General features: G+C 44.1%; 1 protein-coding gene across 2 annotated transcripts in view; it reads right to left on the bottom strand.

Moving 5' to 3' along the window:
• TNPO2 (transportin 2) overlaps window positions 1-27,614 on the bottom strand; it is a gene marked incomplete at its 3' end in the record, with an annotated part of 78,330 nt that overhangs the window by 23,387 nt on the left and 27,329 nt on the right. The window contains exons 3-13 of one of the 2 annotated variants that reach the window (XM_082254297.1): window positions 25,973-26,122; window positions 22,008-22,114; window positions 19,909-20,042; window positions 19,740-19,821; window positions 13,573-13,695; window positions 13,363-13,481; window positions 12,422-12,482; window positions 10,350-10,518; window positions 10,015-10,167; window positions 8,628-8,853; window positions 7,075-7,246 (exon numbers count right to left, since the gene is read on the bottom strand). In XM_082254297.1, coding sequence (XP_082110423.1) covers window positions 7,075-7,246; window positions 8,628-8,853; window positions 10,015-10,167; window positions 10,350-10,518; window positions 12,422-12,482; window positions 13,363-13,481; window positions 13,573-13,695; window positions 19,740-19,821; window positions 19,909-20,042; window positions 22,008-22,114; window positions 25,973-26,122 — 1,496 coding nt within the window. Of the gene's footprint in view, window positions 1-7,074; window positions 7,247-8,623; window positions 8,854-10,014; window positions 10,168-10,349; window positions 10,519-12,421; window positions 12,483-13,362; window positions 13,482-13,572; window positions 13,696-19,739; window positions 19,822-19,908; window positions 20,043-22,007; window positions 22,115-25,972; window positions 26,123-27,614 lie in introns of those variants that run through there. The other variant, XM_082254296.1, reaches the window with a different exon arrangement.

Below are 27,614 nucleotides of genomic sequence, written 5' to 3'. Positions count from 1 at the left end.
AAACTCCTGATTGACACATATGGCCGTGAAGCCTTCTCTGCTACTTTTGTGGTGGAGAGGGCCCACCGCCTGTCTGGTAGACCACCGCCGCAAGGAGCACCCCCCCGCACCTTCATAGCTAAACTCCTGAATTTCCGGGACAGGGATGCTGTGCTCCGTCTCAGCAGGGAGAAGGGCAATATCCCCTTTGGGAATGGAAGACTGGCGATATTCCCTGACTTTTCGGCGGAGGTTCAGAAAAAACGGAAAACATTTATTGAAGCAAAACGTAGGCTCCGCATAAAGAACATCAAGTACGCCATGCTGTTTCCTGCCCGCCTCCGTGTGGAGGGAGACGATAGAGTGCACTTCTTTGACGATCCAGAAGCTGCTATATCCTGGCTGGAGCATCTTGAGGCTCGAGGTTGATTGTGCCTCATGCCTCTTCCCCCCTTCTCTTGTGGCGGAATCTCCCCGGATCTGTTGGACTCCTTCCTTGTTCCCCTTTCACTCGCTCTGTATTGCTGTCTTCGCTTACCCCCCCGGGCCCTCTGGCTCCTGGCCTGGAGCTGCGGTCGTGTCGGAGGGTGTTTGGAACTATTTGGAACTGCTTTGGTTCACGGACTGGGGGGCCCATGACCCTCCTTTATCCCTTTGATTCACCTAGCCGGACGCAAGTACTATTTTTTGTTGCTCTCCTAGTTCATCTACACCCGGCATGGACACTCCCATCCGTACAAGCCGGTGGAGCATCTGGAGTCTCTCACTGTTTGTCCTATATGCATGTCTTGCTACCCAGCGAAGTTTCGCTCTCCATGTTCGCCTATGTTAGGCGCTTTCCCCAACCTCCCCTCTGTCACGGCACCGGGTGGCAGGGGTGGTATTTCCACTACACCGGTGCACCACTGTGCCCCTTGCTTCTACTGGAATATCTTGTTGCTCCTCCTTTTTTTTTCTTTTGTTTTTTCTTTTCTTTTTTTTCTTTTCTTTATTTTCCTGTTGGTGGGCCCCTTTTTTGGGTCGCGCCAGGTGATTGATTGGGTTGGGTACTTGAAAGCCCGCACCAGTTGGGGTAGGTGCAGGGCAGGGAGGGTGGGTGAGTTGTCTTTATTGTTGATGTATGTTATGTTGTATTTTTTCTCGAGCACTATGCAACGCATTATATTACCTGCATTGTATGTTTCTTTAAAGCTGGGTGTAATTTTGACCTCTCTTACTGCCGCTTTGTGGTTTCCAGATATGGTACTGTCGGGTGGTGGATTGAGTCGAACGGAATCCCCGGAGCTCCTGCAAGCTGTCCCATTAGCCCCATCCTATGGCGCACCTTAAATTCCTCACCTGGAACGTCCGGGGCATGAGAGATAAACTTAAACGGTCGGCGGTGTTTGACATCCTAAAACGCCTCAGGGCCGATATTATAGTTCTGCTCGAGACCCATCTTGATGGTGCTCTCCACAGGGCGCTGAAGCGCCCGTGGATAGGCTGGACGTTCCAATCCCTGTTCACTTCCCACTCCCGTGGGGTGGCGATTTTGGTCGCCAAATCAGTGCATTTTGAGCTCCGGGGGTCCTCAGTAGACCCACTGGGAAGATATGTGTTTTTGGATGTACTGCTACATGGTGAACCCTATTTGCTGCAGGCCTTCTATGTACCCCCACCTTTTGCGGCCACTATATTACTAGAGGGTCTGGACTTCATGATGTTGCACCCCCGTACACCAGCAATCTGGCTTGGGGATTTTAACAACACCATGAACCCCGGTCTAGACAGGTTGCACACCTCCGGGTCTGCTCAGCCACAGCCCACGACCACCAGATTTGCCCGCCTTATGGCAGAATTTAATTTGCTGGATACCTGGAGGGTTCGGTATCCCTCCCTCAGGGCATACTCATGCTTCTCCGCAGCTCATAACTCTATGTCCCGTATAGATTTCATTTTTATTTCCCCCTTTTTGCTCCCCAGACTTTTGGACGCAGGCTTTTCGCCCCGTAGTCTCTCCGACCATAGCCCCTATTGGGTCACGCTTAAGATTCAGTGTGAACGAGTTCGGCCGGCGTGGCGGCTGAACCCGTTTTGGCTCTCCCTCATCCCTGAGGGGACGGACCTGGCCGCCGTGTGGCAACAATTTTTTGCTGAAAATGGTGGTTCGGCCTCACCCTTGGTGGTCTGGGAGACCTTCAAGCTTCATGCTCGGTCGACCCTGACGACCACTATCAATGCCATTAAATCGGACTCTGCCCGGGCTTACGCTGAAGCCACCGGGGCCCTGACAGTCGCGGAGGCGGCGTTCGCAGCGGACCCGACTCCGGCTGGAGCGGATCAATTAAAACTTTTGACTAGAGTAGTGGAACAACTGGATTTTGAGAAGGCTCGCAGGTCCCTTTTTTTCCAGAAACAAAAGCTATATGAGCATGGCGAACGCGCGGGCAAGCTTTTAGCATATCTGGTTCATAGTAATGACAGACCTCCAGTGGTAATCACCCTACACTCCCCCCATGGTCCCCCCATTTCTGACCCTGGGAGGGTGGCAAGCTGCTTCCGGGACTTCTTCCGAGACCTGTACACCTCCACTGCCCCGGTTGATGACTCACCAATCCTACCGTTCCTGTCCCCGGACGTTCTCCCCCAACTGACGGCTGACCAGCTGACTCTCTTGGAGGCCCCGCTGACACAGGATGAGATCCTAGAGGCTATGGCCAAGTTTCCTAGGTCTAAGGCACCGGGTATGGATGGCCTGCCTATAGAGTTTTACTCCACTTACTCCGATGTACTGGTGCCACACTTACTGACTATGTTTGAACATGCCTTTGAGACTTCCACACTGCCTCCTTCCCTACGGGAAGCGTTAATTGTGCTTATCCCCAAGCCGGGTAAGGACCCTCACCAGCCTGCCTCCTACCGCCCGATCTCTCTACTTCAGGTAGATGTCAAGATACTGGCCAAGGTCCTTTCGATCAGACTTAACAAAGTCATTTTGTCTTTAGTCCATGCTGACCAGTCGGGTTTTATGCCGGGCAGGAACACCTCCTTCAACCTGAGGCGCCTGTTCATGAACCTTCAGGCCACTCATGATAATGCTGGCTCTAGAGTCGTGGTGTCCTTGGACACGGCAAAGGCCTTCGATTCGGTTGAATGGGGCTTCCTGTGGCGGTGCTTGGAGGGATATGGCTTTGGCCCAAACTTCATCCGTTGGGTTCATGTTCTATATCAGGCCCCGATGGCTAAGGTTTCGGCCAATGGGTGCACGTCGGCTGGATTCCCCCTCACCAGGGGTACCCGGCAGGGTTGCCCCCTCTCTCCCCTTCTATACGCGTTGGTGGCCGAGCCGCTGGCGATTGCGATACGGTCACACCCTGACATACATGGACTTAGAGTGGGCGCCCTGGAGGAAAAAATCGGTATGTATGCCGATGATACACTGCTATACCTGGCCGACCCGGGCACCTCCCTCTCCGTCGCTCTTACCCTTATTGAACAATTTGGTCGTTACTCTGGGTTAAAAATTAACTGGGACAAATCTCAAATCTTGCCTATCGACGATATATCCCCTTTACCCATTGACCCGCTCTTTCCACTTCAGGTTGTGCCCCGTATTAAATATCTGGGGATCCTCGTGACCAACTCCTCGGGCGATTACATACGCGATAACTTACAACCCCTCTTTGCATTGTTGAAATCCAAGACCCAGACGTGGGCGCGCCTTCCTCTGGGGGTGCGTGGCCGAGTCAACCTCGTCAAAATGGTGCTACTCCCCAAACTATTGTACATCTTATGGCAGTCTCCGATATACCTCCCCCTTAAGTTTTTCCTGCAGATCGATTCTATCCTCAAGCCTTTTATATGGGGCTCTAGTAGACACAAATTGGCCTGGAGGAAACTTAAGAATCCCACTGACTTGGGTGGCCTCGCCCTTCCTGATTTCAATTTGTACTACTTGGCCTCGCAATTGTCCCACTTTTTCCACCTTCACAACTCCGATAGGGAGAGGTTTTTGGCTCTCCTCACTCCTACCTGGGCCCATGCATCTGCGGATCCCCTGTCACTGGTTCTGATGGGCATGCGGGGCGCCGCGTCCCGAGGGGACCGCACTTCCATGCTGTTCCAGTACAGGCGTGTCTGGGACGTGGTGTCCGCTAAATTAGACGTTCCCCGGCTTCATGCACACACGCCTCTCTGGCATAATACTAGCCTCCCCGAGCTTGCCTCTATCCCGGATGCACATGTTTGGGTCCAGTATGGTATCAGCTATCTTGCTCATATAATCACTAATGGCACCCTTACGCCCTTTGACGCCCTGAAAAGCCAGTATGACCTTCCCAACTATATGTTCTTCAGATATCTGCAGATTAGGCACGCTTTCTCTGCTCAATTCCCCCGACCTATGCCCGACCTGTCCCCGATCTCGGTGTTGGAGGTAGTGATGGGATCGGAGTCTAAACAACTCATTTCTCATATGTATAATGCCCTTCTGTTACCAGCTTCTACAGTCTTGGCCTACGCTGTTAAAACTAAATGGGAGGGAGATGTTGGGACCATGGACGATGAGGAGTGGGAAGACGCCCTCGACAGTTGTCAACTGGTCTCTCCAAAACTTTCGGATCGCCTAACCCAATTGTTCATCCTACACCGGGCCTACTTGACGCCAATAATGACGGCTAAGTACCGTAGTGAGGTGTCCGGGCAGTGCCCTGTGTGTCGGCAGGAACAGGGCACCTTTTACCACCTCATCTGGCAATGCCCGGAGATCCAGGGCTTCTGGGGACAGGTGGTTAGATTTCTTCACGACACCATGGGTTCCCCTCTAACGCTGGCCCCGAAATTTTGCTTATTAGGGATACCCCCTGATGTCAGTATAGATAAATACACCACTCTGTTTTTACATGAAACGTTGTTTCTCGCCAGAAAATGCATTGCCAGTCGTTGGATGAGAGACACTCCTCCTTCACTCCGGGACTGGCTCCGAGAGGTCAATACGACCCTGCCCTATAAAAAATTGATATATACCCACAGGGGCTGCTCATCCAAATACAATAAGGTCTGGGACAGATGGGTTCGGGCTCCGGAGACGTGTATATAGACCACACAATGTTGGTGTGTGGTTTCTCCCTCATACTGTGTGCGGTGTTTGGGCTGTTGCTGGTCATGGTCTTTGTAGACTGCCACCCGGGTTTGTTTTCTGCCCTTGCTGTGTCTGGCAGCTCTTCTATCACAATGTCTGATTGTTATACCTGCTTATTCTCTGTTTATTGTGCTCACCCAGCTGTATTCTCATTGCATTCTCCATATGAACGGTTGTATTCTTTGTTCTATTTTTGCATGTAATTTTCTTGCATTTTTTTTTTTTTTGCAATAAAGACCTTGTTAATTAAGAAAAAAAAAAAAAACAAGAAAAGAAAAAGTTTAAAAAGAAAACCCCATCCCTTCATGCTCGCATCCAGAAGCAAACGCATACGCAAGTCATGCATGAACATGTAAAATGTATTCGCACCACATGAGGTATTGTCACAAACAGAGTGAGAGCAATAATTCTAGTAATAGACCTCCTTAAAGAGGTAACCTGTTAGGGGTTTAAAGCATCCCCTTTTTAAATACCATAGTTTGTGGCCATTCCACGAGCATGCACAATTTTAAAGTGTGACACGTTAGGTATCTATTAACTCGGCGCAACATCTTTCACATTTTCAAAGTGTTTTATTGCCCAAAAGTAAATTGTGTATGCAAAACCACTGTGCAAATACAGTGTAACATAAAAAACTGCAACAACTGCCATTTCCAAGGGGCTCTGCAAAAAAAAAAAAAAAAAAAACAAAACAAAAAGGTATAATGTTTGGGGGTTATATTGGTTGAAACTTTAAAGCGGAGTTCCACCCAAAAGTGGAACTTCCGCTTTAGGGAGTCCTGACCCCCCGACATGCCACATTTGGCATGTCATTTTTTGGGGGGGGGGGGGGGGGGGGAGCGGGTACCTAGTTTTGACAGGTACCCGCTCCCACTTCCGCTCGGAGCGCCGCGGCGCCCTGAGCGGAAGTTCTCCTCTCCCCCTCCCTCCCTGCAATCTTCTGGGACACGTCAGAGGTCCCAGAAGATTGCCGGCCAATCACGGCGCGCAGCGCGACTCGCGCATGCGCAGTGGGTACCCGGCTGTGAAGCCGCAAACTGTAACAGCCGGGTGCCCACAGCAGTGATGCCGGCGCCGAGGGAGAGGATCGAGGCTTCCGGCGGCCGCATCGCTGGACCGTTGGACAGGTGAGTAAATGGCTGGAACTCCGCTTTAAGCTTGGTCTCAAAGTAGTTAAGCATTGAAGACGTGCTGTACGATATATGCAGTGGTTTTGAATCTATGTACATTTTCTTTTGTTGCCTTTTAATATATTACAGACTATGGTCTCTTAAGAAATTGTATTAATATTGTGAATTTTATTCAGTTGTTTGTATTCTTGGTGCCAATTAAAAATCTAAGGCCACTAATTATCCTTTTTGATACTGGAACTTTGCTATTGGCTGTTAATGCTTGTGAGGCATGGACTGAGTCCTCGGCCATGTGTAAGCTCCACATCAAGTTTACACAAGGCTGCTTCACTTCCTGCAGCCAAACTGAGCAACCAGAAGGCACAAAGAAAATATAAGCCAACAGGTATGGCCATTATTAAAGTGAACCGGTTGTATGCCCTTGAGATAGATTGTGGCCTAAACCATTATGCAGCACTGAAAGCACGAGTAAGGAACTGCATGTTATGAGCAAGTATAGCTTCACTAGTGTGGAAAAAAAAAAAAAAAGGAGGATGCATATGAAAGTCTTGGTTTTAAGTATTTAAGTCCAAACCAAAGCTTTTTTAGGAAGAGGTTAAGTTGGCCTTTAGCAAACTGAAAACATTTACATCAAGCTAATCTAAGGTTAAACATTCTCTTTAAAGGCTAGCGCTCCCATCTCTGGATCAGACAGTATGAATACTGAGACATCATCAGAAAACTTCAATTGTCTTATCTGCATCACCTCCAGAGACCCATTCTGCTAGGGTATGGCTTCAAATGTCATTTACCAGCACATCCCAGCAACTGCCCCTATACAAAAAAAAAACAAAACAAAAAACTCACCGGCTGATTTAAATGGTGTCCAACAGAATCTGCTAGTGTCCCAATGGCATCATATAGGATCAGGAGGTTCTTATGTTGATACTTTCCAAAAGCGAAAACCAGTGTGTCCAAGATAAAGCTCAAATATGGTACAAGCTCTGTGCACGCCTCTTCCTCCAGAGTGGCAAATGCGCTGTGGAGAGAGGAAAGGAGCAGTGACTTATCGAGTCATCCACTAAAATACAACTGTGGCCAGGATATGGACATTCAAATATGTACACTTTTAACAAGCAGTAAATATGCTTAAAGTGGGAATAAACTCACGTGGTTGACATATATAATGCTATAAAGAAGGCTTACCTATAGGTGCAATGTGCACTGTATACGAGATATTTACTTGTGAATTGGCCAGTGACGTCACTGGACATGCACTCTGAAGGAACGGCCCTCCGTGCCATGAACAGCAGCTCCCGCAATTGCGCGATATCGCGGTGAGGACACGAACCCAGAAGGAAGATTGGGTGAAGATGGAAGCCCTGTCAGCGGTGACAGTGCGTTCACTGGAGGGCTTTGTTTTAAGGTAAGTTTCACATAAAGTGCTAGTATGAGATGCATACTAGCACATAACTTTACCTTGCAGGTTTAAAAAGAAAAAAAGCATACCACTTTAAAAACAAGCCCTCATAGACCTCTGAAGAAAGTGCGGTGATTAAATAGTTTTCTCTTCAAGAACCCTGTGCTGTGGCCATGACTCCACGGCCAAACACTTTTAAACCGCTACAGCAACATTTTCTCTTTTAGGTTAAATCTTTTACAAAAATGAATAAAAGTTGACCATTGCACACACATCTGTCAGTGGTAAATGACATTCTTGTTGGACAGCATAGTCTGTTAAAGAAGTTAAAAAATAACAGACTTGCTAGCCAGATCAACAGGTGTTTATGAAGGCAAAAAAAAAAAAAAAGGTCTAAAAAACAAAAACTAATACAGAACACGTAAGCTGTAATATCATAAAGGTGTTGGTCTTGGTTTTAACGCAGGGCTCCTTTAGAAAAAAAATTAAAAGTCAGCAGCTACATATATTGTAGCTGCTGACTTATTAGGACACTTACCTGTCCATGAAACCAGCGGTGTCATCACCCGAGGCGATTTTTCAATCGGCTCTCGAATGCTGCCTCTGTCATTTTGGCTAAGGGAAACCAGGAGTAAAGACTTGCAGCTTTATAGCTGGTTCCCTACTGTGCATGCGAAGCGAGCTGCGCTTTGTGAACGGCCCGGCGGTGAGGGAAGGAGGAGGGGGGCAAACTTCTGGCTCAGGTTTCCGTGGCAAAGTCAGCAGGAAGTGGGAACGGGTACCTGTCAAAACCAGGAACCTGCTCCCCCCACCACCCTGAAAGGTGTCCAAATGTGGCAGCGGAGGGGGTGCAGGGGGGTGAGACAGACAAGCGGAGCTTCCCCTTTTGGGTAGAGCTTTGCGTTTAATACAACTTTAACTTCTTTTCTCACAATTCAATAAAACAAGGATGAGAGATATTGTATACAGATCTAAAATCAGTTCCCACTGATAGCATTACCTGCATGCAGCTTCCTGCACCCGTTTGTTGCTGTCCAGGATGCGTTTAAGCAGCTCAGTCATGAGGGGTTTCAGGTAGAGGTCGGGAGGCTGGCTGACTACCCAGTGGGCATAGCGACTCAGAGTCCAGCAAGCTATAGAGCGTACCAAAGCTTTCTTATCTGAGAGGCACTGGATGAGGTGAGGGATGAGCTCTGGTAAGTAGGGAACCATTCCCTGCATGCAACCTGTACAGGAAAAAAAAAAATGTATGCGTTAACCTAACATTTCAAAACGCCCAGAACTTAAATACAGGATATCAACAAAAGCATTATATACTTAGGATGATACAGATTTAAACACAGAAGTTAAAGAACGTGTATTTGTGATAATGCAAAATCGATGCATTTAGCAGTAAATCAATATAGTTAGGTGGGCATAAATCTATAAAAACACTGTACACAATGTTGGCATTGCAAGATGTGTGCAGAGACAAATCTAAACAGATGCAAGCTCCTTCTACAAAAATGAGCTGATGAGCTGAGATGTGAAAAGGAGAAATCAGATTACACTGATCACAAAAAGAAGACAAGCCCTATTCCCCAGAACAGACTGGACCTCGCTATACACAGGCTGTTAACGAGAATATGACCAGTACTGGGTTTTCACACTAGAAACCCCAATGTACCTTGCAAACAGTGTTATAGTGACTGTGAGCTGAGCAAAATGCTAGGACCGCAAGCGCTCTCATCAGACACAAATGAAGGTAGTTACATTTTCTCAGTGGCAGGAGATGGACATCCACGCATTTAGAAACTGGTGTGGGTGAGCAGTCTAAAGAAAGTGAGTGTTTCAGCATTCTCTTGATTTGAAATGTTTCAAGTCTATTATACATTTTTGATAATTTGAAGAAATAGTGGGATAAGGACAAGCACAGAACACGTGGATGGGAAGATTATAAGCGCAGGTTGACCTGAATATTCTAGTAAGGGCTTTCACCTCTGGTGAGTTTGTCTATTGAGCACAAGTGTGGAGCACAGCATGGCTTGAAGTGTCTTTCTCCTATGAAGGTTTTGAAAGGCACAAAGAAAATATCTGCCATATTTATGTACAGGCAATACAAGGCAGTTTATCATCTGTCAGTCAGACCAAATGGAGTAAAAAGCCAACTCACATGTGAAAAGCCATTTCACATGCTGTCATAGAAAGAACCAGGCAGATGCCTAATAACCTATTAGCATGCTTTTGGGATACGGGGGGGGGGGGGGGGGGGGGGGGGGGTTGTGGGGGAGATTACACAAACACAAGGTGAACATGCAGCTTAAATGCAGTGTCCTGAAAGCAAGTGAAGTCAGAAGCCCAGTACTAACCAAAAAGCTATTCTGAACACACATTATAAAGAAACAAACCTTCAGCAATGGCGCCAAGAACAAGTATGCCTGACTCCTTTATGACCCATTCTGGATGGAAGAGGAGGTTCTTGAGAAGGGGTAGAAGGTGAGGAAGCAATTCATCTCGAAATACATTAGCCAGGACATCCAGAGCTGCAGCGGAACATTTCCCTAAAGAAAGGCAGTAAGCGGAGATTACTTTGTAAAGTAAACAAATGTGCATTGATGATTTAGCACACAAGAATGTCTGATCAGCCAGTATGAATACAAAGGACCCTCAGCATTAACTCAGGAAGAGAATTCTGCATCATTTCAGGAAGACATGTGCTTGGATTTGTAACAATGGTACATACTCAGATTCCAGTCAGATAACGTATCATCGTCATCATCTTCATCATCTGCATCTTCCTCTCCTTCAGCCCTCTCTTCCTCGTGCTGCAGTGTCACTGTGCGTGACTTGTGGAAGCGAGGCTTGATGTCCTGCTCACTGTCTGGAATGGTTTCATCTTCCTCAACATCTCCCTGATCAAAGCAAGGAAATGAACTATAAGTGGATTTGTTGTGCCTCAGTTGTGCAATAGCTACTTAAAGAGATGGTCATTAAATTAGACAATTGCAGGTAAAAGCACAGGAAAATCTATTTGAAATGCTTACTTGAAAGGCTTTTCTTTTCCATGAAACTATTTTTATTCAATTGTAATGTACTTTACAACACTCTACAAAAATGTGACCACACCAGGACAATTCCCTGAAACAGTCCCCTCCTCTCCATGCAGGTTTCTTTTCTTACTACCAATGCTGGGGCCCTTCCCCTTTATTTCCCCTTCACCCCCCCCCCCCCCTTTTATGTAGCAGCTGGGGGAGGAGCAACAGGGATATTACAAGAGCAGTGGTGGTGAACTGCAAAATTATAGAGGGCCCCAAACGCTTTCAGAGGGCTTCACAATAGCATCGCAATATTGCACCTCAGCAGCCAAAAAGTGTCAGTCCTGCTGATTTTTTTTTGCAGTGGTGTCAGTGGCCCCAACACCACCAACCTCCAGCAGTGGTGTCAGTGGCCCCAACACCACCAACCTCCAGCAGTGGTGTCAGTGGCCCCAACACCACCAACCTCCAGCAGTGGTGTCAGTGGCCCCAACACCACCAACCTCCAGCAGTGGTGTCAGTGGCCCCAACACCAACCTCCAGCAGTGGTGTCAGTGGCCCCAACACCAACCTCCAGCAGTGGTGTCAGTGGCCCCAACACCAACCCCCCCCACCACAGCATTGGTGTCAGCAGACGCAATACCACCACTTAACATGGAGTCCATACCATTAACACACAATGGCTGTCATTGGCAGTAAAGTGTTAACCCCCATTTTGGAGGTCAATCCCCATTCCCCCTATATTGGTAGTCAAGGCAGTAAATGTGAATAGTCTACCCCCCTCTGCATTGCTGGTCATGGCAGGGAAAGTTCTCCCCCACCCCCCGCCCCCAAATATTTTTGTTCATGGTAGCGAAATGGCTATTACCCACCCCCATTCCCACTGTATTGTTGGTTATGTCAATGAAAGTGTTAATCTCACCCCTTTGATGATCACTTTCCCATCACTCTCCCATGTCACACTCTCCTGCGGGCTCTCTACTTCGGGAAGGGACAACTCCACCCACAGTACATTCTCTCTTATGGTGTTGGAACATAGTGTTATCCACTGCCTGCACCCAGCTGTCATTCTGCAATGTGACAGGTGCTGAAAAGCCAGTGGGATGCACGCAGCCCACAAATTGGGCACCTGAGCTACAGAGTGACAGCGGAGTGCCAACATCACATCCAAGATGGTAGCACCCAGCAGCAGTCTCAGGCTATTTGGATTTCTACACAAGGGAGGCTTTATAGGTAAATATCTTGTATAAAAAATGGATGGGGTAATAGATGGGGTAAAGGCATAAATAAGGTTATGGGAATGCAATTAAGAGACATCTTTATTCCTTCTACTCCATCCAAGTAAATTAAATGGGTTTAAAATACAATTGTTTTTCTTGTTCCATTCCCCATCTTACTGAGACCATCAATAGTTCCTCTGCAGATCACCTCTCCTGTCTCGTGGTTAGCAAAGCCCTCTGAATGTCTTCAGGAAATGAATATATCTAAGGAATCGTGTTGAAATTCATATGCTCAAAGCCCTACCAACCCCAAGCAAGGATGAGCAACGAGAAAGAAAGTCTAGATAACTTCAAGAAATGAAGTAGGCTATCCTTCAAACTATAGAATGTGACTGCCTTTTCTAGTCTTCCTCATGAACGAATGAATCAATAGGGACTGCAAGTGGCTTCAATTTTTATTATATGTCCCAGATACCCACAAAACAATACTCCAATCCGAATGCAGAGTTTGAGGCTTTTGTTGAGTTCCCATTAAAAAGGAATGTTACACAAATCCTCACCTTTAAAAGAATAATATCAATCTCATTGTATTTCATTCCATTGACCAGGATAGGAATCAGCCTACAAGAAAAAAAAAAATAAATCATTTTACATACCACTGGACTTACAGCCAGCCAAATAAACTCAAGATTTTATCTTGCTGCTTATATTTAAATTCTGAAATTTAAGTGCCTTTGCCACAAAGCAAAACTAGATATTTTTATTCCAGTTCTGCCTGCTCACTGAGCACAGTGCTTTGTTACTGTCCAACAGGGAGACAGATGGCAGAGGAAACTGCAAAAGATAAAATAAGTAAATAGACGCCTCCTCAGGGTAGATGTGTGCAAGTCACAAAAATTTGCAGAATTACTTTTTAAGCTAACTTTCACAACAAAGTAAATGCAGCAACATCGTTCTTATAATCCATGCAAAAAAAAATAATAGTAAATATACATTAAAGGATGCAGAGCATTGCACCCACCATCAGCACAACACTGGTGCAAAGCACAGGCAGTGTTTACTCCCAAGCCCTAGGCCTGCACAGACCTATTTATGGGACTGAAGTGTGGTTGGACTACAATTGCAGTGATGTCACCACCTTGTTTTTCTCATGTTCCTGCAGAGTCCCTCTGTTGCACTGGCAGATAGGACTTAGTCATTTCGAGACATTGATGATGCAGGCAAAGCTATGGACAGGCGCCAAATTAAAAACTTTGAAAGAGGAAGACCCAAGAAGATGCTCCTGTCATGATAAGGTGGAATGGGGGGAAGGGGTGGGGATATGTTTGGGGAGTGTGTGACCATGTTTCATGAAACCTGGTCCAAAGGGTGGAATTTGCCTTCAAGCTCTAGTTAAGTGCATGTTTTCAAATAAAAATGCAAGCATAGTTTTGGTTTATGCAAGGTCTGTAGGACAACAGTTTTCTGTATTTCTGGGCATAACAAAACTTAAAGAACTCACTGCAGAAGGTGATTGGACAGGGCATCCTTGCAGATAGGCTGGTCAGCCAGTGTCAGCCAGAACTCACAGGCTTCCAGGGCTACATTCTCATCACTGTCCTGCGTCCGTTGCAACATATACTAGAGGAAAAAAAATAAACAGAAAAGTTCACACTGTTATCTGCTACTGCTCCCACACAAAGCGAAGAGATATAAAGAGGCTCTTTCATACCTGGATGATGCTGTGCATGTGAGGAAGGAGGCGGTCTATCCGCACCTCCAACAACATTACAAGCGCCCGACACACATTCTTCCGAACCTCAGGGTCCTCGTCCACGGCTAGTGCAAAAAGATGCTGCAACAAAAGGAGGAATAGGACATTATATATAGCCACTTAAACCTCCTACCATTAGATTAACTAAAATGTTTATAATCCGCGCTATGGATAAACACCAATGTGTAATAAAGTGCTTAGTGTGCATAGAACTGCTGCCCCTCTTTAGACTGCTACCAAGGTAGTGCCTGTTGTGAAACCTATGTAAAAATTAGGTTTTGGCGCTGCTCTGTGTGCAATGTACAACCAGTATAGTGTATCATAAACAGAAAATATATAAAATAATATAGTGCAACATACAAAGAAATTATGTGCAAAAAATTACAATAAAGTGCATGCGCTAAATAAAAGGTGCCCAAGTGATGTAAACATCCAACTTCACTAGACAATTTAAACCGTGGGCTAATACAAGGTCATCCGGGTTAAAAGTGAACAGTCCATAAATCTTATGCAGCATCTCAGTTAGTCAAAACTGTCCAGCTCTCCTTGCTGGTCCTTTTGGTATCAAAAAAGGAGCAATATTAATTATTACAGCCAGTGGGGATGTGCAACCGCATGCAGTGTGCCTGGTGTGTCCACTCCTGCTACTTCACTCAGACGCCTCTCCCCTTGCAACAGGTGTATCCAGCCTTTACAGCTACCCGCGGCTGTATGTCTCTGACGAGCTCCCCTTCCAATCCCCTTGCAGTATCAGTAGTACATAGAAATTACAAAGAAATTACAAAAATAGACCCCTTCGTGTAAATCCGTATGAATAGTTTTACTAAGAAAATCACAGCAGTTCACTTACATTAGATCAAAACCAATCTGCTCGTGTCAAACCAGGAAGTCCACGGCGCGATGCGCTCCACGGACCCAGACAGTAAGCGGCGAAATTATGCTAGGTTCATACCTACGCGTTTCGTCACACTGACCTCATCGGCAGTGGCGCTATCTTGCTCCACTCACCGGTTTATATCAGGCAAGGTATCCTAGCAACCCCAGATCATGTGATCCGTGGCCATTTTGAATAATTAGTGGCCCGGGGAGTGCACCAATGTCTCCAGGCAACCCTATATTCAACCCAAATGCTTCCGACCGCAGCCTCCCTCCCGGCCTACACCTGATCGTTCAACGTAAGGACTCCATATAATTAAAAATGTACACACACACACACACACAAAAACACTTTACCCGAATAATTTTTCCAAATTTATGGAAAATCAAGAAAATCATTTAAAATTACAAGAATTACAAAAAACAAAAAATTAAAGTCCTAAATATCAAAATTAAATTATAAAAGAGATATTATATATATATATATATATATATATATATATATATATATATATATATATATAATAAAAAGCGAGGGGCCTTGATAAAAAAATATATTTAAAATCGAAAAAAAAATATACTAGAATATCTATGTGAAGCCTTTTTTTGATAATTGAAAATGAATTAAAGGGCTGCCACTGGTAGAGTCTATAGTGTGGTGGTCTATGTTATATATCCCATGCATGTGCCTATGGGAATATATAAAACAAATTGATGTCAAGACAAAAAGTAATGAAAAAAATGATGGGAATAAAAATTGATAATGTAAGGAGATTGATATCAGGACAAATTGATGACAAGAAAAAAAATGTGTATATGTATATTAACATACTAGTAAAACATTAGAGTATGAAGAATCTGTATATGGGTAAGGAAGATTTGTGGGGTTTAACCACTTAACGACCAGCCACGTAGATCTACGTCGGCTGACTTTGAGTGGTTATACCGGGATGATGCCTCTAGCTAGAGGCATCATCCCGGTACCGTTGTTTGAAGCCAGCGGTCGGCTTTCCGTCGGTAACGATCGATGCGGCTCGGGAGCCGCTCGATCGTTACCCGGGGGGGCGGGAGGGGACGTCCCCCCCCCCTCCCGCCGCCTTCCGCGGCTTTGCTCGGGGCTCCCGTCCCACCGGGAGCCCCGAGCACCCAGCCGGCACGTCCGCTGGCTGGATGGAGTCCCGATGAATGCCGGAAACGGCATCGATCGGGTCTCCGATGACGTAACCCGGAGGCGGCGTCCATGACGTCACATCCGGGTTACCGTGCCGCAAAAGGCGGCAGATTTAAAAAACGGCTGTATGCAAAAATGCCGTTTTTGGCGTTTTGCATACAGGGAAGTGTAGTGGAGGGGTCGAGGGTCTTTTAGACCCTCGATCCCTCCATAAAGTGTACCTGTCACACATATTGCTGTCACAAGGGATGTTTACATTGCTTGTGACAGCAATAAAAGTGATCAGATTTTTTTTTTTTTTTTAAAAACCTGTAATAAAGTTAAAAAAAAAAGAAAAAATAAATAGGAAAAAAAAAAAAAAAAAAAATTTAGCCGCCCCCGTCACCGTTAGCTCGCGCACAAAAAAAAAACGTATACGCAAGTCGAGCCGCAAATGAAATCGCTGTTCAAACCACACATGTGAGGTATCGCCGCGATCGCCAGAGCGTGGGCAATAATTTAAAAAAAAGAGCTACACTCTAACTCAAAACTGGTAACAGTTAAATAAATTTAAAGCGTCGCAGATTGAGATCTCTATTGACCGTAGTTTGTCGCCATCCCACGGGGGGGGCGCAATTTTAAACCGTAACATGTTTGGTATCTATTTACTCGGCGTGACATGTTCTTTCACAATATACAAAAAAAATGGGCTAACTTTATTGTTTAGTATTTTTATAAATTAGTGAAATGTGATTTTTCAAATTTTTTCCAAAAAAATGGCGTTTTAAAGACCGCTGCGCAAATACCGCGTGACAAAAAATTTTGCAATGACCGACATTTTATTCTCCAGAGTCTTTGCTAAAAAAATATATATAATGTTTGGGGGTTCTAAGTAGTTTTCTAGGAAAAAATACTGGTTTTAACTTGTGAACAAAAAGTGTCCGAAATAGGGCTGGGGGTAAAGTGGTTAAAATTGAGGAATCTATGGGCATTCGTTAGAAATGAAACAATTAGGATCTATATTGATTTTAAGGCCCTCTGGCTGGAGAGAATTCAACTGGAAAATCCATTTCGTTTCATTTCTGTGAAACCTTAATCTTCTCTTTGTCCTCTCTCCAATGTTCCTTTACCATACAATTTTCCTATGAAGAAATGTGAACCAAGGACAGCCACACAAACAGTCTACAAACGGACAAACCTAAGAAACAAATCTGTATTTAATCCAAAAAAATTCCAGCAATGAAAGCCTGGACGTTTTTAGGAAAATGGTAGAGGAGGATGTCAAAAAATTAAAGATTGAAATCGGTTAAAGTTTGGAATACTATGAAGGATATAGAGAAGACAAGTTGTAATCCTAAAGAAGAAGGATTATGAGAAGGAAATACAGAATTAAGCAAGGAAGACACCTATAAAAAAAATTTAAAAGTAACCCGAAGAATAAATATGAAAATAAATTGAAATGTTATATCAATAAAAGGGAAAGAAATTAGCATATTGAGTAAAAAAAGAGGCCAAATATTTGATGCTGGAAGCAGCAGAAACACCAGGTATATATTATGTTCAAAAGGTACATAAAAACCAAGAAAACCCCCCAGGAAGACCCATCATAAGTGGGATTAATTCCATATTCGCCAGACTGGGGAAATATCTGGACCAGTAGCTTCAACCTGTAGTACCAGAAGGAAAAAAATCGTACCCGAGACATAGTACACAACTTATATCAGCATTAAATAACAAATGTGAAGGATAGAGACCTACTGGTCACCATTGATGTAAACTCGTTATATACCAACATTGTACAGAAGAAGGACTCTCTAAAAGGAGCGGAGTGGATATTACATAAGTTTGGGAAGATGCAACAGGAACAAATAGTTTATATTAGAGAAGGCCTAGAAATGGCCATGAACAGCAATTATTTCTGGCACAACGGGGACTACTATGTTCAAACCAAGGAAGTAGCTATGGGGGCAAGATATGCCCCAAGTGTAGCAAGTATATTTATGAGTAAGTGGGAGGAAAAACAGATCTACAATGTAAAAAGACCCAGCCTTATATTTTACAAACGTCACATTGATGATATTACATTGATTTGGGAGGGCTCAGAAAGTTCACTGAATAATTATTTGAAGAAATCAATCACAATCGATATGGAATCTCATTTTCAGGAGCTTGAATAATTAAAGTATTGACTATCTGGATCTGCAAATCTACAAGGATGAGAGGAAACTAGGTACGAGGGACCTTCTTCAAACAAACAGAAATGGATATATACCTACCAAAAACCGAAATGGGACGGGGAACGTGCACAAAGGGCAGTTCATGAGAATTAGGAGGAACTGCAGTAAAAATAAAGACTATGAGGAGCAGACTAATTTTAATACAGAGATTTGAAGAAAATGGATACAAAAAGAAAAGAAATAGAAGCACTGAAGATGAAAGTTCAAAATATGAACAGAGACACACTCCTTGAAAACAAACAGATGAAAACTGTAAACAATAAGGAGTGGGCCTTTCTCAGTGGCTTCAATAGGAATGGCCACGGATCACGTCACCTGGGGTTGCTAGCATACCTTACCTGATATAAACCAGTGAGTGGAGCAAGATGGCGCCGCTCCCGATGACATCAGTGTGACAAACACACGAGGCGGAGCCTAGCGTCATTGCACCACTTCCGGTTAGGGTCCGTGGAGCGCATCATGTCCCGAACTTCCTGGTTTTGGCACGACCAGATTGATTTTGATCCAATTTAAATGCACTACTGTGATTTCTTAATAAAACTATTCGTACAGATTTACACTATGGGGTCTATTTTGTCATTTCTATGTAATACTGATAATGCTGGGGATTGGAGGGAAGAGCTTGTCAAAAGCATACAGCCAAGTGTACCTGTAAAGGCTGGATACCCCTGTTGGAAGGGGAAGAGATGTCTGGTGAGTGAAGTAGCAGGAGGGGGGCACGAGTGGAGACACCGGGCACTCTGCTTTCAGTTGAACCCCTTGGCTGTAATATGAAATATTGCTCCTTTTATTGATACCACCAAAAGGACCAGCAAGAAGAGCTGGACAGTTGACTAAGTAATGAGATACTGCATAAGATTTATGGACTGTTCATTTTAAACCCAGATCACCTTGTGTTAGCCCACGGTTTATGTATAAATTGTCTAGTGAAATTGGATGTTCACATCACTTGGGCATCTTTATTTAGCACATGCACTTTTATAATGAATTGTAATTTTTTGCACATAATTTCTGCATACGTTTTTTGGTTTATGATACACTACACACAGAGTAGCGCCAAAACCCAATTTTGCATAGGTTTCATTAGATTGTTGTACTGGGTCTTCTAAAAAGGATACCCAGGTAAAAACAAAACAAAGAAAAAAGTAAAAGTGGGTTCCGTTATTAATCTTTGTATTACACCTAGACTGGCTTCAGAAAGACCAGTCTCTCCTTGAGAACGATGGACTCCCAGAGAGATGTCTACCTACCATGATTCTCATTCAGCACCAGTAATATTACAATACGTCATGAAGAGCTGAACTGATATAAAGATGAAAACAACACACCATGGCTTGCTGAAGACACACTTCCGTGTCATTTACTGCAACTGATCTTCTGAAATTTCCTCCTGCAGCAGCTGAAAGGTGACTTTTTCTCAGCTGCTGGAGGAGGAAAACTCAGGGGATCAGTTCCAGTAAAGGTCGCCCCTCCTGTCCAGGGTGACAATGACACCTACTGCCTCAGCAAAGCATGTCAGAGCATGTACACAGCACTGGATCAAATGAGGACGTAGGGAATCCATTAGGGTAAAAAGTGTTAAGGCTTTAGAATCATAATATTGAATTTGTAAAAAAAATGGGTTTGGGAGAAGTGGCAGTGGCAAGCAATCAATGGCCCTGCCAAAACACTAATCTTTTCCCTTGGACTCATACAAGCCATGCTTCTGCATTTGTTCATGTGAAAGATTCAACAGACTACTGGTCTGTTTTATTGGGATGTACAGTAGTCAACACCTTACCAGAAAGAAAAAAATAAATCTCAATGGTAGAATTAGACAGCATGACTTAATGCCCTGAGAATGAAGCCAGCATATCTCTCACCTCAATGAAAGTGTCAATGTTGTCCATGAGGGCTTGTGCTCGGTCGGTGATAAACTGGTTGACGCAGGCAATTGCATGAGACCTAGGACAAAGGAGTACACAATATGTTACACATGGGGAGAGCTTAGGAAAAATGGTTTGCTTGATTACTCAAGTGACAGTAAAGAACCTGATTTTGGGGCTGCAGTGCTTGAAGAACTGGAGGAACTTGGGAATCATAATGTTGAGCGGCCGGTTTAGAGCATCGCTGTCCAGAAGCTCAGAGGAATCCTCACAGATCTTCTGCAGAGCGCCAAATGCACCCTTAAAAAAACAAAAAAACACAAAATAAGCACTTTAAAGGAGGAGATCTGTCATTAAATGTCTAATACAAGCAACTGTAATACAAGCAAAAAAAAAAAATACCTTGATGGGCTTTGAACAGTTTTGCGGGCTCTATTTCTGAACTACTCTTCGAAGCTGGGCAAATGGAAAAGATCCTGCTCCTTATTCAAGTGTTACCAAAACCAAACAAAATCAGTATGTATATGCAGTAAAGCATGCTGGTTATACTCACTGCAGAACCTAAGGGCTTAATCCTTTGCAATGAGTATAAAGGCTGTTTGAGCCTCTCTCTCCAATCCTCCTCTCCAAAAAATAACCTGATATTTACAAAGCCAAGGGACATGCTCAGTTTGGCCCAATCAGTAATGTCCAGACAGAGGATCAGGGAAGAATGAAAACTCCAACTACAAGCTTTACTAGGAACTAATACAAGTCAAAAGGCTGCTATATACTGGTGATGAGAAAAGGTATTTATCAGTTTATATTTACTAAAATTGCATTTCAATGTTCTGTGTACTGTTGGAGACCAGATATAGTGAATGCAGGTTCTGGGTTTACTAACACTTTAAGTAAATGGCAAAAAGCCCACTAATAATCAGGACTGATCTGCTCCCTGTGACAGAGAGCACAGAACAGTGCAGCTGGAGCCTCCAATCCCTTTGCCTGTCACCTTTTCACCCGATATGGGGAAGGAGGCGGCAGCCTGCGCAGAATCTGCAAGTTCAGTGAGAATACTACACCAGCAAAGAGGTGTGAGCTATCTGCAAACAGTTCACATCTGTATGGAAGGTCAGACCAGGTGGGGGATTAGCAGCTGTTTTCTACATTGCAAACTTCTGCAATCTCTTAATTTAGTGCAGAACCCGCACCAGTTTCTGTTTCACTTAGAACTAGAAACTGACATGGGGGGTGCAGATAGACCCTTAGACAGGTCTATCTGCTCTATTAATTTGGCAAGCGCCACTTTTACTGCCCTCGTTACTTCCACTTTGTGACGGGAGTCACTTTGGGCAGGGCGCTTGTGGAACCCAGATTACCTTAGAGAGGTTGGGAAACTCCTTGTCCAGCTCCCTAAGCCCCTCCTATGTGTAAGTCACCCTGTGTCTATTAGGGGCATAGGGTGACCGAGTACCCCAGTTGGGTCTGCACTAACCAGACTCCCTGCACAACCACACCGCACTCAGCATTTCGTGTTAGCCTGGTTATCCTGGGTTCTATATGTGTGGTTTGTGTAAAAAGAAAGGAGCTTTTTCATTTAGGACAGTAATTTTTATGAACAATATCCCTCAGGAAACGTATGAAGATAAATTGGTTTGACCTTTTCAGGCTGCTTGTAGGAGTTTTTCTCAGACCATTACTAGATAGTTTGGAGGTTGGGTGGGGTTTGTCATGGTCAAGTGCCTGTATCCCATTGTTCTATTGTCTGCCTTGGGATCCACCTATTACGGGATGCAAGTGTGTATTAACTGCTAGATGGGAGGGGAGATTTCTCCAGCAGTCCTTCCTAAAGACGGTCTACTGTTGGAAAGTTGAAGATACCTGTGTGTTATGTTACTGAATGTAGTTTACCCCGCCCTGTGTCATACAAAGGGGGGTTTGTCCCCTGAGTGTATATCTCTTAGTGCCGGTGTTTGAATAAACAGTCTTATGCTTCTTCTTACAACCCTACCCTGATGTCTCGACAAGTGATTGGGTGGGCTAAGGGATCTTGGATGGTGCTGGTATCAGGCAAAAGAAGCTTATACGGCAGACATACTCTTGAGTAAGGGGGGTTCATCAACTGCTTATCTCTTAAAATCAAGTGTACACAGAAATTATAGCATACATTCCCAGAAAAAATACAGTGAACCATATTGTGACTCAGAAAAAGTCTTCAAAATTGCCAAAAAATGATGCAACTGCAAAGGTTTGACAGTGCAGAATGGAGAGGCATCGGCACCATACCTCACATGTGTTGTAATCTTCTGAATTGAGAAGGTTGCAGAGCTGAGGTAGAAGTTCCGGCCACATCTGCAGCTCCCCTTTGGATGCAATAGTGGTAATGAGAATACCTGGAGAAACAGAAGCACAATATCAATCACAATTCACCTGGATTTAAAAAATAACCAGATAATGTTTAGTGGGAGAGACATAAGAGGGAAAGAACAGACAGGGCCCTGATAACACACTATTCCAATCAAGCTGTCCAGCATGGCTATATTACTGACATGTTATCTAGACCAAGCTAAAAAATGTACCTGTTACGACGACCCAATTACACAGCACCACCTAGTGCTTACAGGAAAACCATCTGTGTGCACATTCTATAATAAGGTTTCCAAATTATGAATGCCATGACTGCTGACCTAAGTTTTAAAAGTAGAACCACAGGTGTGACGAACACGGATGTCAAGACCACTGCCCCCCTCACCAACTGGTGACATAAAGCTGGTCAATCTCACACCACACTGTCACGTAGCAATGCCAATCTCAGCTGCACCCAGCACAAAGATTTTCCAGCTCGCAGGACCACAATCTAGGTGCCAGCAGCCTGAGAGCAATGGCCACTGGGTTTGTTAATTAAACAATTAACTCTTTAACTGCCACCATCGACTTACCAAAGAGTCAGAACTTCCACAAGATAAGCAATAGAATAAAGGATTTTGAAATAAACGCCTGTACACACACTCACCACAGGCAGGTATATTCAGAGATTGATCATATACAGTATCGCTCTTCAAGAGACGAGGATTCTTTTTGTTTACATTAAAAGCTTCAGAGAAAAAATTTCAACACTGTTCAAAATAGGGTTTAATAATGAAAAGGTCAAAGTTGTGCAAATAAAATATTTACAGAAAAAGGGTGCTACAAGGAAACAATGCAAAAGAGAAATAAAAAGTTTGAGTTGAAAATGACGAATACTTTATAAGGTCCTGGTTTTCAGAGTCCAATGAATAAACAAACGGTACAGTGGCTCTCTCAAGTCAACTTAGGTGTTCCTTCGTTTGATGGAAAAACGAGAGCTGTTGACTTCAGGAGCAGCCTCCTTTCGCTGATCTCACAGGGGTGTTGTCAGAGACCATCTGACCAATTAAGCAACTGAGGAGTGGCCATGGGGGTGTAACCATGTTTAGGTACACATCCCCGATACAGTTTTCCAAATATCTACTGTTTACAGACTGATAACGTGCATATTATTGTCCAGCATGAAATTAGTTTTGAAATGGCTTTAAAATCGCTTAGGTCTCGGATGCCCAGTTTACCTAGGGGGAGAATTGGGCTGGTTCTGCTCCCGATACTCCTAGGTTGATGTTTTTGCTCAAAACACTAAAAATTAACTAAGGGAGGTAAAATAGCACAGCCAGAACAAGGACCTATTTCAGGAGTTATGATATGTAGTTATGTACTGAAGTTTTAGAGTCTTGGTTACTAACTCGTCTATCATAAATGTACATTGGCCATTCCCTTCAGCTAAACTACTAACAGCTAGATTGCTCAAGCTTGCGAGGGTGACAGTTTTATTAGGGCTTCCAGACAAACTGTGGATTGGGTAATGGAGAGGTCTGTGTGTCCAATCAATGGATTGATAACAAGGTCCTCGGCATTAGTTAACCGTTTGTGTATTGTATAAACTGAAGGAAGGAGGGGGCAAAAGATCGCTGCGCTATGCCTTCTTATGCAAAATCGGCATAGGAGACTTGTGACGTGAACAAAACGGCTGCTACACAGCCATTAGTGTGCCCAGTACGCACGACCGTTCCAACATGCAAAACTTTTCTTCATTTTAGAGTTGGAGGGTTATAGCCCCTGTAAGGTTTTTGACAACTGTGTCCTTCACTTCCTGTCCTATAGCCACAACAGGAAGTGAGGAAATCCCTGGCTGTAATTAGAACTGGTGTCCTCCTTGGAAGATAATGTATATATTTCGCCAGCACACCAGGGATCTTCAATTTAGTTCAAATGTTTTTTTTGGTTTTTTTATTAAAGAAAGATCACATCACAAAGCAGTGTAATGCAACATTTCGGAGCCACAAAGAACCCCTTCGTAAGGCATGTGATGAAGATATTGGAAGGTATCCCCTCCATTTCTGTTCTGGGTACAACCTAAAATTTGGGATTTTCTTTTGGTAACTGCACTTTTGGTAATAATGGTAAACTGGACTAATCGAGAGGGTGAATCTCCCTAAACGGGGGCACAAGCGGCAAAAACCGCGGTGTTCTTATCCCTCTCCCTTAATTTTGCCTTTATACTTTAAAAATGCAAGCTCATTGGCAGTTATGCCAACTCTGTTCTAAACTACCTAGACAGTAGCAAAGAAACAGGTTCACTTTATTATCCCTTCCCCAGCAACATTTATTCCCCTTATCACCACTCATTCACCATGCTCTTAAGCGGAGACTGAAAGAAAAAGTAGGGTTATGTATCCTACCACGACACCAGTGACTTGCCCAGTGCCATCGCAGAGCGAGTCACCTGTAGTCATAGGTCACAGGTATTTTCCATGCATAATTATATTACTGACAAGGCAAATTTAATTGAGCCCAAATATGCTCTTCAGAAGCAACAGACAGGTAGGCCTGGTTCCCTTCATGCACCTCAATACCATTTTCATTCTGATCAAGAGTTAACTCTGTAGATGCCCTCAAGTAACCATTCATGTCCTGGATCAGACAGTATGAATACAAAAACCATCATTGCATGTCAGGTTCTAAACATCTGCATCATTTCCAGAACATCAAGCTCTGTCAAGAAGGTAAATAGTGAAGAAGGGGAATCGGGAGAGTAGGATCATTTGGGAAGAAGATTTTTGTGTGGGGAGCAGATATATTGATTGAAAGACTATTGATTATATATTTGGTGGACTTTTTAAATATTTATGGGAATGTAAATTAAAGAGGTTGTAAACTCACAATTTTTTTTTTTTTTTTTTTCACCCTGCAAGAGAAAGACATAATGAGCTAGTATGCATTGCATATTAGCTCATTATGCAATACTTACCTTAGAACGAGCCCCCGCCGTGCCGCTCACTCACCTCTGACGGGCGACATGGCCAGTCGCCCGTCTTCCGGGGTCGCGGCATCCGGCCATCTGATTGGCCAGAGCCGCGGTGACGTCACGAGCCGACAGTCACGGCACGGGACTCTGAAGGAACGGCATGAGCGGCCGTTCCTTCAGAGCGCATGCGCCAGTGACGTCACTGGTTGCATGCAAGGTAAATATCTCCTAAACTGTACATGTTTAGGAGATATTTACAGTACCTATAGGTAAGCCTTATCATAGGCTTACCTATAGGTACAAGTTGTAGAGGAGGGTTTACTTCCTCTTTAAAGTGATGCTAAAACTAAAAACATTTTTTCCTTATTGCATTCCTTGCACTAGGGTAAAAAAAACGTTTTGATTTTCTCTGCTCTGCCCATCCCCCTCCCCCCCTCCCTTCACATAGCATAGAAGCATTTGGATCCTGCTCCTGTCAATTAAATGCAGTGAGAAAGAGGGGGGCGGGCCAAGTCTCCCTGTGTACATCTATTGCGCGGCTCAATAGACACACAGCTTGGGAGTGCACAGACACTGTGTGCAGTCACAGCAAACGGCTTGCTATGGTGACATGCGAAGAGGAACAGGAGCGCTGGAGGATCAGGGTCACTCTGTGCAATATCACTGCACAGAGCAGGAGAGAGAGATTGATCACCTTTAATACTGCGACAGATTAGGTTTATGAAATTATGTTTATATATACAGTATACACACAAAGCTCTTTTTTGGACTTGCAGTGTTGGGGAATGTACACTTTGCCACTGTGAATTAGTTTGGCTTTATGTCTTCTATGTATTATAGCACTTTCAGGGTTTGTAGCACTGGCAGCAAGGTTAGTACGAATACAGAAACCCTCACTCCATATCAAGTTATGAAAATCTAAAAAGTTATTTACCGATCGTGGCTCTGATGAGCGACGAAGAATCTCCAATGCTGTTCAAACACTCCTGCTTTATGAACTCTGAGACCGGCTGAGGGAAGTTCTGGTAATGGGCTTTCACGTTGTTTTTTAGGATCAAACCACTCAAAGATCTTGTGGGCTCATCTACAAAGAACAGAACATTTTATACAATAAAACTAAAAAAGAATGCAAGACAGAAAATTAAGCATTGAACAAACTACCAAATAACAGAAGATCAGGGTATAGGGGACCTTATAAAAAATTGTTTTTTTTTTTTTTAAGTGGCCTTTATACTCCCACAGCTATTGTATTCAGCATTCAAACAAAAAAGTCACTAAGCATTTGTAACAAGGTTAGGGGCGCCTGGTCAGTGAGAACAACAGGGGTTCACAGCATACCCTGCAGGAAAAATTTTTTGCGTTAATTGGCTATTCATTCGTTTAATTTTTTTTTTGTCTTTAGGTGTTCCAATTTAAGCTTTGAGTACTAAACAATTACTATCTAAAATCAAACATCACTCACAAGACACAGGGTTTTTTCCATAGCCATACCGACCAGGCTATGCAGCCACCTTCACAGGAACAGAATGTGGACAAAAAAAGGCAAGCATTCAATCCTTGAGACGTGTCCTCTTTGCAGTAAATCAGGGCCCCTATTTTTGCGCATCTGGAGTGGCGGGGGAAGGTTATCAGCTTTCACGCTATTCAGATTTGGGACATCCATTGACATCGGTGGACCATTTGTCTGTGATTTCAAGATGCAAACTCAAAGCTTTCTCCTCTCCACTTTATGTACTTGAAGGTCTCCTTGGAATTTCAGAGAAAATAGTCCTTTTCAACACTTGCAAGCTTGCTGTCTTGGGGTGTAACTGCACCACACTTGTTCAGTTTTGGCTTCTTTTCAAAGCTTTTTATGTTGCCAAAGCAAAGACATCTGGGCTATTCTGGACCTCTAGGGTCACAAATTCCTGGCATTATAGAATTCCACAATACACCTATGTGCACATCCTAATCTTTCAGCCTCAAGAGTTTTTAAGCTTTGACATTTGGCCTGTCTAATGCTACCAGAGTGTTAACTGAGGTTTTGACTCTGGTTCTGGGGTTGTTGTGGAAGCATAGTATTGCTGTTGTGAAGTACCTGGACAACCTGCTTCTTCAAGATCTCGGACCTTTAAAGCAAACATGTCAGTTGGAGCATGTCTTTGAGAGGTTCAGTTGGGTATTTAACCTCAAAAAAAAAAAAATCAGACTTGTTTGTCACCTGGAATACGTGGGGCTAATCCTGGACATAACACAGTCGAAGATGTTCCTTTCACATGACATGAAGTCACTGCGGTCTCTGGAAAATTCTTCAATTCATTTCTGCACGAGGATGTTGGATAGTCTCCACTTTCAAAGTAGAATGTAGTTCTGTAAGCCCTGAACCATTTAGGAAGTTGCAACCCAATATTTCTGTCAGCCTGGGACAAAATTCTTCAGTCCCTAGATCTGCCTGTGCATCTGAATCTGGGTCAGGTCTGCTTTTGGGTGGCGGTACTTTTCTTGGATTCTGAATATAGGAAACTCCTTCCTTACAATTGCTCGGAAAGTTCTGATGACAGATGCCAGCCCGATAAGCTGGAGCAGTGCTCTCTAGA

This window comes from Pelophylax lessonae, assembly GCF_965119305.1.
Source record: "Pelophylax lessonae genome assembly, chromosome: 4".
NCBI classification, from domain to species: domain Eukaryota; kingdom Metazoa; phylum Chordata; class Amphibia; order Anura; family Ranidae; genus Pelophylax; species Pelophylax lessonae.
This window is presented reverse-complemented; position numbering and strand designations above follow the sequence as displayed.